At 34.6% G+C, this 17,304-nt stretch overlaps 1 protein-coding gene across 1 annotated transcript; it reads left to right on the forward strand.

The window, feature by feature from the left end:
- Positions 1 to 1,819: 1,819 nt before the first annotated feature.
- On the forward strand, positions 1,820 to 16,155 carry LOC136978324 (uncharacterized). The gene is made up of 8 exons (XM_067274032.1): positions 1,820 to 1,879; positions 3,243 to 3,313; positions 3,388 to 3,430; positions 3,500 to 3,646; positions 5,661 to 5,805; positions 6,239 to 6,483; positions 7,356 to 7,645; positions 15,906 to 16,155. Exons 1-8 carry the CDS (start codon positions 1,820 to 1,822, stop codon positions 16,153 to 16,155), a joined length of 1,251 nt encoding a protein of 416 aa, XP_067130133.1.
- The last annotated feature ends 1,149 nt before the right edge of the window (positions 16,156 to 17,304 follow it).

The raw sequence follows: 17,304 nt of genomic DNA on the forward strand, positions 1-17,304 counted from the left end.
GGTTTCTGATATGTCCGTTTCCTCTTTAGTTAAATTTTCCAGGACTGAGAATTGGTTTTTCAGTTCCATCTCGAATGTTTCATGTTGCTCTTTAAGATTCTTCAAGTCAACAGACTTGGTTGTTCTCATAAGCTTTCTTCGTTCCAATCTAGTGTTAAGATGAAGCCTACCTCTTACCAGCCGGTGGTCACTGCCTGTATTAAATCTATTCAGAACATTGCAGTTCTCAACGTTGTGTTGTTTGTTCGATAGGATGTAGTCACTCTCATATTTTCCTCCGTTTGGGTGGCGCCAGGTCCACTTTCTGCTTGACTTCTTTTTAAAAAATGAATTCATTATGTAGAACTTTTCCGCTTCAGCAAAATCCACAAGCATATCTCCACGTTCATTTCTTTTCCCATGTCCAAATTTACCAACGGAGGTTTCGTTCTTTTCCTTTGCTCCAATTCTTGCATTGAAGTCACCCATGATGATCTTTACATAATGTTTCCCTTTTCCATTCATCTGTTTTATTTCATCATAAAAATCCTCTATTTCTTCATCAGGGTGACTTGCTGTGGGAGCATAGACTTGGATGATCTGTAGTTTATACCTTTTTGAAAGTCTAAGAACTAATCTTGCCACTCTATCTGAAGAACTATCTACTTCTAAGATGTTATCTTTCCACCTTTTGTTTATTATAAAGCCAACTCCACTATTCTTTCCATTTTCTGTGCCTCTGTAGTAGAAGATATGTCCACTTTGCAGTTGAATTTGACCTTCACCTTTCCTTCTTACTTCACTCAGTCCTATCACATCCCACTTGATCTTGAGGAGTTCTTCTTCCAGTTCTTGTAGCCTTGGTTCGGAAGAGAGCGATCTGCAATTATAGCAAGCCAGGTTCATCATCAAATGGCAGCCAGGTCCAACCCGGTGATTCTTAGCACCCTCTGCTTTCATACAGCACTGGTCGCTGCCTTGACCAGGTGTAATCCTGCCTCCGGGGAATGAGGGCCATGGTTTCGGTTGAGTTTTCATCTTGGGGGTTAATGGCCATAACTCACCACGCTGGCCAGGCGGGTTGGTGAGTGAGTGCAGGTAGCCCTCCCTGTTGGTCTTTCCATCTGTGGCAACAACTACAAGATTTGGTACCACAGATGAAAGCTGCCAGTCCGCACCACGTGGAGGTGGGGTAGGACATTGGATAGCTAACCCGGCCGGTTCCACGCATCGTCACAAAATGTTCAGCGTGTGGGTCTCCTTCCAGTTAGTGCTAGCTATCCTTTGCGGACCATTTTTCAATATAGTTTCCTTTATTAGCAATGCACTTATCCCAGCGATGTTCTAGCTTTTTTATGCCATCACAATAGGTCGATTTGTCAAGGTGTGCAAAATACTCATTCACTTTAGAGATGATTTGGTCATTTGAGTGGAATCTCTTTCCAGCCAAAAATTTTTTTAGGTGGAAGTTACCTGGGGCCAAATAAGGTGAGTACGGTAGATGTGGAACTAATTGGAAGCGAAGTTTGTTTATCTTTTGTTCGGAGATTCTGGCGGAATATGCAGGTGCATTATCGTGGTGGAACAGAATCTTTTTATTCTTCAAGTGTGGCCTCTTTTCTTCGATTTCTTTCTTTAGTTTTTTCAAAAGTTCACAGTAATAGACATCATTGATGATCTTTCCTCTTTTTAGGTACTCAATAAAGATGATGCCTTTAGCATCCCAAAAAACCAAAGCTATCACTTTCCCCGCTGATGGAACTGTCTTTGCCTTATTTGGTGCTGGCGAACTGTGGCGTTTCCACTGCTTCGACTGTTCTTTTGTTTCAGGAGTGTAGTAATGGATTCACATTTCAACAGTAGTCACAAACCAATGCAAGAAATCCTGTGGATTTTTCTGGTAAAAGTCCAAACACTCCTTTGACATCAACGTGCCAACACAATTTTGCTCGGCGGTCAGCAGATGCGGCAAACACCTTGCTGAGACCTTCGTCATACCCAAATTTTTGGTTAAGATGTGATGCACTCGGTCGACAGAGATGCCTGTTGTCTCAGCTATCTCACGCGTTTTCAAACGGCGATCTGCTAACACAAAATCGTGAACTTTGTCGATATTTTCTTCAGTGACAGCAGTTGACGACCGTCTGCTGCGAGGGTTATCTTCCACACTATCTCTGCCAGATTCAAAAAGAACTGTCCATTTTTTCACAGTGGTGTACGAAGGAGCAGACTTTCCCAAAACTTCATCCATGTCAGCTTTGATTTGAGATGGGGTCTACCGTTTCTTCGTCAGGTATTTTATGACCTCACGAGTCTCCCTCTTCTCTATTTTTCACAGAGCACTTGCACACTAACTATCTGCTAAGCGGTCGTGGCAAAACTTTACGACAAATCAAGTGGAAATTGATATTGTATCTTTAGCGAAGATGTCTGAATAATTCTCGCCAAAAATTAAATTGATCGCTGCGCCGCATATAGGCAAGGCCGCGAACTTTTCGAACAGCCTTCGTAATCCGTCTACATCATAATCAAAATTCAAAATTCACATTATTCCTCATGTTTCCTGAACGGAATTTTTTGATGGATATTTGCATACGAAGGCATCGTTACTATCAGCGCCATCTACATTTCTTTTCTAAAAACACTTGCCATCGAGGTTACCGGAAGCGCCGCCATTTTGTATACCTAGGCTCACATTAACCGTAATGAAATATAGACTTTGTGTAAAGTATGTCAATAACACAGATTTATATTTCGTGTGTTTGAATTTTTGAGACAGCTGTGTTGTTTGTTTAAAGTTAACATAAAAATGTTTATTATAATTGTTGCTTTAGTATTAATAGTTTTTATTTCAATAATGTTTGACACAATACAGTTAGTAGCAGTTCGCTTATTTTCAGACAGTAAGAAAAATTACTAAGCAATTTCATAATACAAATAAGGAACATTTAATATTATAAATGTAAAGTGATATCACACATACAACATAACAAATCGCCTTCTGTTGACCGTTTAGTTTCCACAAATTTTAAATATTTGCGTAACTTTCGATTGAAGATATTTACAATAAAGTCAGTCTTAATCCTCTTCAGAAAAAATTTTTACTTGTGTAATCTAACCAAAGTATTTTTTAAATGTTTTATTTTAAGTAAAGTAATTCCTATAACGAAGAGAAAGAACTGTTTAACATTTAAAGTAAAATTTTAACTATAAACTTACAAAATGTAATATTTAAAATAATATAATAATTATAACTTTTTCAGAATATTTATTACAATCTTAAATTATTTTTTCGGAGATATCTCGACCTATTAGCAGATGGACTTCATTCCAAGTATGTTTTTTTTTCATACAGTATACGTGAATCATATTAGATGTGTTAAATACATTCTGTCTGTTTCCTTTTAGGTTTAACAGTTTTGGGTTAAAAACAATATCTGACGTACGCGAGGTAATAAATGTATATCGAACATTTATATTGTCTTTATATAAATTTCAATAATTTAATTTTATTTATTAGGCAGATATCGCCATCATTGATTATAATCTCAGAGAAACTTACGTGTCTTATTCTTCTTGGATATGTCATATTCCAACTAAATTTGCAATACGTGCTGCAAGACGTTTAGATAAAACCTTTATCTTGGAAAAACCTTTCGATGTAATGGTAATGTTTCAAATATTATTATTTTCTCTATATATTAAACAACACATTTTTCACTAAACGAACAGAAATTAACATCGGGAAAGAAATATTAAATACTTGATAACGTATCAGAATCACTGATTTGTAGTAAAAATCAATGCCACACTTTAGCCATGTGCCTAGGAAAATATGCTTCCAGGAAAATATTTATAGTTTCTTTAACACATAAATATGATAAACTTTTTTATCAGCGTGAGAGTATGTTTTAAAAAGTAGAAAAACTACGTGGTCAGAACGTTGGCGATGCAAAAACTCAAATCCAGCTAGAAAAGTTCAGTGGTGTAATTTTTTTGGCTACTTCATAGCTATTACAAATCCGTGTAAAATATGTCAAATTGAAACGTTTTTTTAATGTAATGTGTAAAAAAAAATCAAAAACTTTAATTATATACAATAGAAAAAATGCATACAATTTAGCTTTTTATAATTTTAATGTGTTGTAAAATACGAGGCATGTTATTAAAGTAAGTACCGTTTTGAAATATAAAAAAAACAAGCAAACATTTTTAACAAAATTTTTATTTATGTGAAAGCCCATATTTCACACTACTTTTCTGCATAATTCCCATTAATATTGAGACACTTATCGTATCGTGGGATTAGCTTTTGTATTCCATCCTCAAAGAGTGTTGCCGCCTGATAAGACAACCACTGCAGAACGGTCGTTTGACTTCGTCGTGATTGTTATGGCGCTGACCTGCCAGATGCTTCTTCAAATGCAGAAACAAATGATAGTTACTCGGCGCTAGGTCGGGATTGTATGGAGGGTGGTCTAATTGTTCCCAGCCAAATCATGTGATTAGGTCTTGAGTTTGAGTTGCCATATGTGGACGAGCATTATCGTGGAGCAAAACGACACCCTTGCTCAGTAAGTCCCGCTTTTTGTTCTGTACTGCACGGCGCAGTTTTTTTAAAGTCTCACAGTATGCAGCTGAATTGATCGTTTCACCATGAGGCAAAAAATCAACAAGCAACACTCTGTATCTGTCCCAAAACACCGTGCACATGATTTTCTGAGCAGAAATTGTTTGCTTGAACTTGACTTTCCTTGGAGATGATGAATGTCGCCATTCCATGGATTGTTGCTTCGATTCTAGTGTAACGTAGGCTACCCACGTTTCATCGCCTGTAACAATACGGCTTAAAAAATCATCTCCCTCGTCACTGTAGTGCTCAAAAAATGTTGATTCACTGGCCGAACGTTTGGTTTTGTGCTCTTCTGTCAACATTTTCGGCACCCAACGGAAACACAACTTCCAATAATTTAATCATCTGGTCACAATTTCATAGAGACCACTTTTTGAAACTGCAGGAAACTTTTTAGGTAAAAATGAAATCGTGAATCGTCTGTTCTCTTTCACTCTACAGTCTACTTATTCAATCAAATCGTCGATAATGACTAAAGGTCGCCCACTTCGTTCCTCATCGTGAATGTTTGTGCGGCCATTACTAAAGGCCCTAACTCATTTTCGTACCATTCCATCACTCATAATGCTTTCACCATAAACTTCACTGATTTGGCGATAGATTTCAGCCGTTTTCGAGCCTTTAGCACTGAGAAAACGAATAACGGCACGCACTTTGCAGTCGGCAAGATTCTCAATGAGCGGCGGCATTTCAATAACGCACAAACAACAGTAAACACAGTCAACTGGCTCCGTAATGGCGTTTGTGGCTTCCCAGCGCGCATACACTAAGTGCCGACTGCAGCACTCCAGCAGCGTTATATTAAAACGGTACTTACTGTAAAAACACGCCTCGTTATATACTCTAAAACCTCTTAACAACGGCCACTCAAAGAAACATGGAAATTTTGTATAAAGTGATTTTTGTTTAAATGTTATTTTATATACAAGACATCAATCCCAAACAAACAGCTGCAATTTACTGATGGTCGTTATTGCAGGCTTTGCTGTATTATAAAAACATTAATATTTAAAAAAAGCAACATAATTATAAATATTCTTTATTTCAGATTTGGATTTGTATTCCTTTTTCATTTTTTATTATTTTGTTCACTTCCTATGGAATAATGAAAAAAGAGACTGAGCTTAGAAACAAGGAAATGCCCAAGTTTTCCACTTTATTTTGGATTATATTGAGGAACTTCCTTCGACAAGGTGAGTAAATTATATTGTGTACGACATCAATTTTAATAGATCGAATATATCAGGTAAATAATGTGTAAGTGTAAAGTAGTGAAATCATATTTTGTGAGTAATAAATCATGGTGTCATGATTTTAATGTCAGGTAATAATAAGTGTCATAAGTATGTTTATATCTGTTCGTTAAAAACTTTTTGTTCACTTTTTCAAATTTTTTAAGAAAAATTTACAACATCATTTGCTTGAAGTTACGAATGAAAAGATTATTTTAGTAAATTTAAAATTTTTAGTTTTTCTCTGTGCAATTGCTGTAAACACATATGACACTTATAATGACATTGTATACTTATTTATTATGAAATCGTTAAATTCCAAAACGAAAACAGATTTATTTTTTTCGTAAGTACTTAAATGTTATTTCCGTTTATTAATATTTTTATTTTCTAGATACAAATGTAGATCGCTATTTTCTCATAACGTTTCGTATCCTGATTGGCTGTTGGATCCTGATTGCATTTGTCCTGACATCAGCATACCTCGGTACTTTGCCATCGTTTATTGTTAATCCTGGAACTGAAACCATTCCTCATACATTTCAGGAGTTGGCTCAATCAGTCAAAAAAGGACGATACAATATCACTTTGTCTAAGAATAGTTATGCATATTTCTACTTTGATGGACTTCTATTTGACGTAAGTATCATTGTATTAAAAATAATTTTAGTTACAAATTTAAAATACGAGAGTATTCAGAAAAGTCGTTTAATATGATATTGTGTCTAAATTTAGTATTAAAGCTCACAAAGAAATGTAATTATATGATTACATTAATTACATAACTATTAATTGTCAATATTGCATAGCTAGAAACATGACAACCCTTTTTCTGATGTTATACGTAAATTTTTTAAATGTTAGGTTTTTCGTAATTTTTATTCACGTTATTATAATAAAAATTAAAGTTAGGTTAACCTTAATATTCTCCTGGTACACGGACATAATTCCTCGCTGTAAATAAAAGAAATGTGGTCGAAATAATCAAAATAAGCTCCGAGCTTTTTAGCACGTGCCATTATAGTTTACAACATGCCAATTAATAATTTTTCAGAAATTGAGATGGGTATTGAAAATTTACGTGGTTAAATGAAAGATAAATTGATCGAGTGTTAATCATATTTTATATGTATTATTCATGGAATAAATAATTCAGATATATTTGAATATTTTCATTAAACATCATAAATGGTAAGCCACATATAAAATAGTATCTTTTAATTTAACTTGCAAATAAAATATTGTTTATATTTATGCATTTATTAGAGTATCCATCGTAAATGTTCTAACTAAATTTACACGACGAAAACACTGTTGCTTTGAATGTCTGACACAGTTAACTTACAACTGAAATGATCATAATATCTAAAAAATAATTATATTTAAATATGTTTATACATAAATTCTAAAGTATTGTGAATTTGCAACGGCAAGTTACATTTTCGATAAAAATATCAAAGTTGTGTGTGCATATTAATTTACATGAATTTCAATTTTTCGTATATTTGTAGGAAAAGTACGGAGAGGGAATAATTAATAACGATGATAAAATCTTTTATGAAAATGTTCTGAGTTTCAATTACAATCCTACCTATTGGTATATTAGGTTCCACGCAGAACCAATTAAAAAAGTACTTAATGGAACACACGCCTTTATAGAATCAAGACAGATAATTGACTTGAGCATGACGAAACAGCAAAAACAAGAGGTATTCATCTCAGAAGACACATTTTTTACGGAATTTAAGTTCATACGAATGAATTTAGTTAAAGTGAATTATGCTGTTGAAATTGCTAAAACGTAAGTATGAAAATATATCTCTATCACTTACAATATTTCAGTGGATAATCCCACTGCACATTAGCTGTTACGGTCTCTCGTGGAAAGAATCGACTACAGCAGTGGTCCCCAACCCTATGCCCGCGGGCACCATGGCGCCTTCCAATCGTTTTACGTGTGCCCGCCACTGTGCGACCACGATAAAAATAAAAATATTTCGATTTTCAATAAAATGCTATGTAAAAGTTTTTTTCACTTTAAATGATTAACCATTCAAAAGTAGAAATGGCGTCTAACACAGATGAAAGCAGAAAGCAAAATGCGACCAATCTCTTTTTCCCCTCTGCCAAATCTGCACCAATGCAATTTCCCATACCTGAAATGAAGTAAAACGGTCCGTTTTGAATACCGTAATAACAAAGTAGGGAAACGTGTAGGGCCCGTATCTTGGAGTGACCCACAAATTTCAGCAGTCGTTAACTAAAAAAAAAAAAAAAGGGTCAACAGCTATCCGTGTGTCAGAAGTAATCTCCGCCACGATATTACTGGCACCGTCTACAAATATTTCTAAGTGACACCACGATATTCGCACCAGGTGTCACCCCTGCTACTGTCACATTATATAAGATTTGTTTAGAAGCAACTTATTTAAATGGGGCCCCAATTTAAATTTTGTCTAGGGCCAGCTAGAGGCTTAATCCGGCGCTGTTAACTATGTCCAAATATAAATTCACCTTGAAAAAATAAATGGTGCCCGTCGTCCAGCCGGTATTCTACAATGTGCTCTTATGTACAAAAAGGTTGGAGACCCCTGGACTACAGATTAGCGCTAGACAATACGTGATTTCAGCTAAACCAATTAGTATACTTGCATATAACGTTAGTGCTTTAGTTTTGCGTTGAACTTATTTCATTTTTTTTTAGTTTACAGAACAAATTTTCTGTTGCCTTAATTGTTTATAGAGTGCAACAATTAAATATAATCATAAGTTTAACAATTACTATAGCAAACTCCGTGGTATTGAAAATCCAGAACATAAAGCTTCCATAAGGCTAACACTGATTCGAAAGGCAGTAACAGGTCTAACAAATGAGAAAAAAACCGGGAGTAACTTTCCCCAACTAAGCAATCAATATCTGATACTGATTAATTAATTAATACACAAGTTTTATTTTTAATTCTTGCATAATTTATGACTTACTTATATCGATAATCGAAATGAACTGCATTTTTCCTGGAATTGACAACAGAACGTTCCACACATGTCAAACTTCGCAAATGTTCAAATCTCATATATAATGGCGTAAATAAAAAATTTATAACTTTTATTTGAAACTGTAAAGTATTTAAAACACAAAAGTATTAAAGTTTTGCTTTATTAAAATTTTTAGATCTGTAAAATAAAATTTAATTTTTATCTTTTATCTTGCAGAAGTTCTATTTACCATCAAACTATGATTTAACCTACAATGTATATTTAAAATTAATTATTGAAATTTTACATTGTACATATATGATCAGAAGTAACACAAATTCTTATTCATTCGCTAACGTCATAACGTCTTTTTATATGACAAAAAACTAAAAAGGATAAAATTTATACCATGTTAAACAAATATAATCATGAGATTATAGTATGGTAATGAAACCAGCAAATTTCATAACTTTGATTTATACCTTGTCTATGGGCTATTGTTTTGTTGTCACACACTTATAATAATACATGCAAATCTTGATGTAAGCATTCCAATGATGGGGTATGAAGGAGCTTTCAATTACTAGTGTTTAGTAGTTTTGTCCACTAATTCGCTGAAAATTACTAGACCTTCGTAAAACAGGAGACGCTCTAAGATATGTAGTATCGATTTTTATAAATTTCATATGAAATATTCTAATTTTATAACCAATTTTCAGTTTTTGACGTAATTCTTTTATGGGAAATAACAAAATCTACTATTTAAGTGTTGAAAGATCAAAATTAATAATAAGTGAGGCGGTGACCAGACCCTAAACACCGAAGTTCGATCGAGGGTTCGTGCCTCACTCGGACAAGCTGGCAGCAGGAGTTTTTTCCGCGTTTTCCTTTTTCCCAATGGCGCCTGAATAGGGGCAAGCTTCCTTCCAAGCCATCCTGGAAGGCATTTCTATCTCCTCTTCTCGCGGTGGCCGACTCCTATATGGCTGGCTTTGGTTGTGTCTGTGACTTCTCTTCTGTCTTCCCAGAGTGGTCGTCTTCTATAAGGCCGACTCTTCGATCGCTGATCGATCATCCTCTTGTTTTTCTGGAGTATAAGCAAATAGCAATAAACTCTTCTACCAGTCATAGTCAAAGTCAAAATTAATTAATAATTGAATGTGCAATTCTTTATAATTTAACTAAATATCTTACTCAGCTCGTTAAATAATAAATCTTCTAACATCTGTTGCTGAGAAAACGTTTATTAAAGAAACGTTAACGTTTTCGACATACTACAATAGGCAATCTTCAGATGTAAGTGAAATTCGAACGAATTTAAGATTCAAACAGCAGAACGTTTGAACACATTTTACATTTACATTTAAACAAAATACTGAATAAATTAACAAATAAATATTAAACATACTGAATTAACTAATACAAGAACAACTTAAATAATGTAATAAAATAAAAATAACATATGTAAAACAAATTAAAAATAATAAAGGCAGTTATTGCATATATATTTTAAGTGTAAGGGCAGATGCAGGTTAAGAAATTTTGTGTTTTAGTTTTCCTTTTATATAGAATTTCCATGCAGAAGCTAGTCCATCCGCATCCCTGGCGTTAATACAGCCATCTTATAATTTACTTTTATATACAGTATTTCGATTTTTTATTTGTGTATTGCCAGTGATGGAAATCGCATAGTCCTGGGAAAGTCGCTTCATTTCACTTGAATACAGAGTTTTCTGCAGAGTGCCACACAGAATTATACTGTTGCAGTGACCTTGGTTAATATTGTATTTGGGCTCCTTAAGTCTGGTAGCTAAATTACATCTAGTGACCACAATATAGTCTTTCTTAATTCCTTGTTCTTGACTCTGAAACGGAATTTTATATACGCTCGCTTCTTCTATTTGTTTAGTCACGTCTCTATCATTTCTTAAAGTACTGTATATATTAGGCGCTTTTATGAAAACCATTTCTGACAGCTTTCTGACTGACACTTTTCTGGTGATGTTTCTCATTTGTTTATTATAGTTAAACTTTGAGATTTTTTAAATGATTTGCTTGGGTTCTTATTTTATTGCCTTTTTTATATTTTTTAATTAGTCTTTTTATTGTACTCTTTTTACATCCCAAGATTGAAGCTGTTTTTTTAATTCTATTTAGTTCTTTGATCCTGTCCAGCATACTAAAGGAATACGAATACGCTCTTCTGATGAGTGCTCAAAAGGCTGACAGTTTATATCCTTAAGAGTCGTTCGAGTTAGCCGGAATGTTTAGTGGACTATGTCCACCTACTGAAATTTTTTTGTGTAATTATTTTATTATTTATATTTTATTACATTATTTACATCGTTTTTTGTATTAGTTAATATATATATTTATAATCGAGACAAGTTAATAATAATAATAATAATAATAGTAGTAGTAGTAGTAGTAGTAGTAGTAGTAGTAGTAGTAGTAGTAACTTTCTCGTGGTCACCACCTGATCGTGGTAAGAGAGCCCAGTAATTTTACTGATTCATAATGCAATGCAGGCTAGAGCACAAGCTTCTGGTAAGGACACCCATGTCAGTAAGGTATATAGGGAGAAATGAAGCTAAGAGTGATCACAACCACTTCCTGTTGTGATATTTATTATGGTAATAACTAGATCGAAGTGTGATACCAGCTCGGATGTCGCCCAGGTTTATAAAATCCGCGTTCGTTGGTTAGGCAGAGGCTCACGTTTGAAAAATAATTCACAGTCTCCCTTGGTTACTGGTGGCAAAAGAAGCACCAGTGGCTACTGCAATGCCCTCACCAGATGTGAGAAACCAACCCAGCCTTGGTATTTCTGTGGCAATGCATCCACAGACCACAAAGTCTGGAAAACCACGCCAACGAATGAAATGTACAGTAAAAATAAACGAATTTATAATCCGTACCTACTACACACCATGGACTAAAAGTACAATCACAGACAAATACACAGAAAACACAATTCTATTACAAGTCTGCCTGGCAGAAAAAAATAGAAACACAAATACATGACATTATTCAGCAAAAAGGCAAGCTGATACAATACAATAAAAACAACATAACACCCAAATTAAAGAAGCAGCTCAAAAACATTTTCAGGAAAATAAAAACACACACAAAACATGAACGTCACAAGACTCACAACACACGCATTACAGAATACATTGATACACTAAAACAAAAACTTGCTGCCAAAGCACGTAGACTCAAACGATGCATAGAACATGTACACTACGAATACGTCAAAATAAACTATTTACAAACAATGAAAAATTTTTTTACAGACAAATTAATAACAAAGCAAACACTGATACACAGCACAGTGGCACACAAACAGAAGAAAAACTGACAATATATTGGTCTTCTCTTTGGTCCAGTGCTGTCACGCACAATGCTGAAGCAGGCTGGATCGAGGAGGAAAACAGAAACTTACACAACATACCAACTATGCCCTGTGTTGAAATAAGCATACATGATTTCCAATACACTGTTAATTGAACACACAACTGGAAGACACCTGGTGTAGACAACATTCACAATTTCTGGTACAAAAAGTTTACATCACTGCACCAGGAACTAGCTAAACACCTAACACACATCATCATCAATCCACAAGACATGCCAAATTTTCTTACTCAGGGCATCACCTACATGAAAACTAAAAACAAAAATACCACAGACCCCACACAATACAGACCAATTACATGTCTTCCAACACTCTACAAATTATTGACATCCTGTATCGCAAACGAAATATACAAACATATTGAAGAACACGACATTCTAACAGAACTACAGAAAAGGTTGCCGTAGAAATCACAGGGGATGCAAAGAACAGTTACTCATAGATTCAGTCATTCTACGGCAAGCACACACACAACACAGAAACATACACATGACATATATAGACTACAGAAAAGCATTCGTCAGTGTTCCACACAGTTGGCTGCTAAATATTCTACACATGTACAAAATACATCCATCACTCATTACATTTTTCAAAACACTAGGCAGCACTAGAGAACAACACTACAACTCAGGTACCATACAAACAAACCAAATATTTATTAAACAAGGAATTTTTCAAAGACATTCCTTGAGTCCTTTCTAGTTCTGCCTAGCTCTGAACTCATTATTTAACATGTTAGACAACACACAATATAGCTACAATATCAGGCATGAAAATCAACATAATATACATTGTCATATTTCATGTACATGGATGATATAAAACTGTATGCATCCACACAAAAACAATTTCATCACCTCCTACAAATTACACATTCATACACCAAGGATATACAAATTGAATTTGGGCTAGATAAATGCAAAACACTTCACATAGAAAAAGGAATTTTTGAAGAAAGAAGATTTTGCACTTGGAAATGTAGATGTTATTGAATCCATGGAAGAGGGTGAGTTCTACAAGTATTTAGGATTCCAACAGGCCAAACTAACAGAACATGCACAAATAAAGCAAAGATTAATTAAAGAATACTAATGTAGGTTAAATGCTATTCTCAGAACAGAGTTAAATGCAAAACACACAGTTAAAGCAATAAACACATATGTCATCCCAGTACTCACATATTCTTTTAGAGTTATACATTGGACTCACGCAGATCATTAGCAACTACAAAAGAAAACAAGAACAGCACTTACTTAGCATAACACATCTCCTAAATCTGCCACAAAAAGATTATCCCTTTCACGTAAAGATGGCGGACGTGGCCTAATTGACATAATTAACCTTCACTACAAACAAATACAGTTACTGCGAAAGTTTTTTTACAAAAAACAAGAAACTCACAATTACATAAAGCAGTAACTCTATCAGACTCAAATAACACACCATTAAACTTACACTCACATCATATGGACACAACACAACATGTAAAAATGATAGACACCATTAAGCAATCGTGAGCTCGAAAGGCACTCCGTGGCAGGCATCCTTGTGATCTGGCCCAGGATTTTGTTGACAAAACTGCGTCAAACAGCCAGTTAGCTCGTGCATGCCTCTTTGGGTAGACAGAAGGATTCACGATCGCCATACAGGATCAGATCATAAATAATAAAAACTACAGAAAACACATACTCAAAGATGCAACACTCACAAATGACACATGCAGAAAATGTCACATTATGCCAGAAACTATATAACACATCACCTCTAGTTGCAAGCTCTTGGCACAGACAGATTATTTACACAGACATAATTTAGTAGCAAATATAATACACCAAGAGCTTCCAAAGAAACACAAATTAGTAGACATCCACGAACCATACTACAAATACATTCCACAGACAGTATTGGAAAACAACACGCACAAAATGTACTACGACAGAGCCATAATCACAGATAAAACAATTCACTACAACAGACCAGACATCACACTCATTGACAAACACAGTAAAATCACATACATTATAGACACATCCATTCCAAACACTCACAATATACAAAACGCATGCACTGAGAAAATTAGCAAGTACACAGAACTCGTCCAGGAAGTAAGGCATCTGTGAAGGATGGATAGGGTGCTTATTGTACCTGTTGTTTTCTCCTCTACAGGTGTCATACTACACACACTACACCTAAGCCTGGACACATTACAATTGAATAGAAACATGTACATCACACTACAGAAGGCAACTATATTGTATACATGTCATATTTTAAGAAAGTTTCTGAATACAGACACACACACTGATACACTTCTATAATTTCTGTTTTGGTTACTATGCCTTCACTTTGGTCTGGCATAGTTCACAGCCACTGCCACTGGTGATGTTCACCGAGTATATCTTACTTAACCCAACATAATAATAATAATAATTAACGCAGAGCCCAAACGGTAAGGAGTTAAAAGTTGAAATTTGTTACACAGTTAGGGTATGTCACCAGAACGCACATTAAGAAGGAATTTTTCGAAATTTTTTTCCAGGGGGGAGAGTGACAGGATTAAGTCTTAACACTTTCATCGTTGATGGAAGTATTACGTAACAATGGAAGTGTTAAGAGAAAGCGACGTGTAAGACGCAGATGCAGTATTTTTCGGTTCTGCTGGAAATCGAACATATTTTTTGACCCATCTAAAATTTCTGTAATTAGTCTGGAAACAGAGGGGACCCAATTCTTGCATTTCGTGAAAACGGGTAAGGTTCACTATAACGTAATAATCTTAATATTTGTTAAAACGATTAGGAGATTAAAGTTGAAATTTGGTACACAGTTAGGGTACCAGATTTAAGTACCAAAGTGTTAAGTAACAATAGAGAACAAGAGAAAGCGACCTGCAAGATTTATGGGCTTTGAAAAAAAAGTGAAAAAGAGAAATGAAAATATGTTTGAACACATTCGATTTTCAAATTTAAACACATTAGTTCGGTTTTTCTCGACTTTTTTTCTTTAGAACATTCGATGAAAATCGCATGATAAAATTAGAACACGTCGTGAAAATCGAACAATATTAAAATATTCGATTTTTAAATTCGACCTTTCTTTAGAAATATTTAGTTTGTTGATCAAATTACTCTTTTTTTGTGATAGTAACGTAATAATCTCAATCTTCGCTATCGTTACTTTTGCCCGAGCAACGCCAGGCCTACCTGCTAGTTCAGTATATTTAATATTTATTTGTTAATTTATCCACTATTTTGTTTAAATTTAAATGTAAAAATCGTTCAAACGTTCTGCTGTTTGAATCTTTAATTCGTTTGAATTTCACTTACATCTGAAGATAGTTATCGTAGTAGGTCGAAAACGTTAATGTTCTTTTAGTTACCGTCTTCTCAGCAACAGGTGTTAAAAGATTTATTTATAATTTAAATTGTTAAATTTGTGTAGTCTTATAAATTTTCCAGTTGCCAGACTTGTTAATTTAATGTTTTCATGTAGTAAATTATGTAACTGAAAATTACAAGAAATTTAACAATTTCATAGTCAAAATAAATATTAAATAATTTAAGTAACCTAAATATCACTAATATGTTACATAACACAAGTACTGTATTCTATATATACAGAAGTGCAATACAGAAGAGTAACAGTATATATTTGTATTTAACAGGGTAAATCGTATTGAACAAAGTGGATTATCTCAGAAAATTGACAGAGACATTATTGATGAAAAAACAAGAAAGGACTCTTTCTACTATGATAAGACAATAGATACTAATAACGAAAAACCTCTGGAAATGGATGATATCAGGGCTCTAATCTATTTATTAGTTACAGGATATTTGATCGCTTCTGTAGTATTTTTTACAGAAATTTTTGTAGACAAGATAAAAAAATTACAAACAGAAAACGCAGAGTAAGGCCATTCAATATTGCTAATTAATTTTTTCTCATATTTGTAAATTAAGGTAATAATGCTGTATTCGTTAAAGCACTTTCTTGTTGTTATAAGCTTTTTTATTATAATCTACTTTTATATTCTCATTTGCAATTCGTGCATGTAACATGAAAAATGTAGCATAAAATCTGTCATTTACGTAATCACGTCAGTTTGGATCAGAGATTTCGAATGCCGCGTTATGAAATCACTTTCGTATTTAAATAGCCGAGGAGAAAACTTGAATAAAAACCGAGTGACTCTTGTGAAGGTCAGGGGCAGTAAATGTTAGATTTCGTTACTTTAGGGTTGGGTCCTGCCACCAGGTGTGTTTTGTTGGACACACCCCCGATTAAAACAAAAACAGATAGTTAAGGCGCGAAGGTAAGTGTCACTCTGAAGTCCAGAAATGAGCCTCTCAGGGGATGAATGCAGATTCAAATACAAATAACAAGAGTTTATTATCGAAAACAAAGTTCTGAATAACATTCTTAAAAGACGATTCAAGAAATTTGCTTATTTCTATTTAATGACAAGGGAGATTTTCTAACAGGAGTTATTTGAACTAGAACGTACAAGAAAGAAAGTGTCATCTTCTCTCGTAGGATCAGTCAGTCTCTTGATCTAGTTCCTTCTTTTTTTGGTTGATTTTTCACTAGGTCTTTCGTTGATGTCCGCCAGTAAATTGTGTTCGCTTCTAGTAGAAATGTCATTGCGATTATAACGGGACGAGTCCACTTAAGTATACTGTTGATGTCTGCCGACAATGTCCTTTTTGTATGGAATGGTCTGTTGGAAGTCTGGCGAGGTCGGTGCTTTCTACCGTTGTCTGCCGAGGACTCCCTGATGCCTGGATTTGAGCCTCTTTTATACGCATTTTAGCGCAGGAGAGTTATCATGTGATTTACTATATTATCGGTTCGACTTTCCAGCTGAGTCATTACAGTAGCAAAAGCGTTTCAATTCTTTCTAGGCTTTATATGGTGATTACGCCGAACTTCGCCGACGTCATCACTGACAGTTCCCATCATTATCTATCGATTGTTTTGGTTACAGTTAATCATCGTACTTTCGTGCCTTGAAAACGTGTTTGATCGCAGCGATGACTGGCAAGGGGTTTCTAACTTCCTTT

The sequence above is a fragment of the Centruroides vittatus genome, unplaced genomic scaffold (assembly GCF_030686945.1).
Source record: "Centruroides vittatus isolate TY-2023 unplaced genomic scaffold, ASM3068694v2 contig_505, whole genome shotgun sequence".
Classification (NCBI taxonomy): domain Eukaryota; kingdom Metazoa; phylum Arthropoda; class Arachnida; order Scorpiones; family Buthidae; genus Centruroides; species Centruroides vittatus.

Bases quoted from the DNA above. Each gene is read 5' to 3' on its own strand.
- LOC136978324 (XM_067274032.1), top strand. From the start codon at position 1,820: ATGGATTCACATTTCAACAGTAGTCACAAACCAATGCAAGAAATCCTG. The intron at 1,880-3,242 runs GTAAAAGTCCAA...TAACTTTTTCAG, and splicing joins AAATCCTGTGGATTTTTCTG to AATATTTATTACAATCTTAA. The intron at 7,646-15,905 runs GTAAGTATGAAA...TGTATTTAACAG, and splicing joins GCTGTTGAAATTGCTAAAAC to GGTAAATCGTATTGAACAAA.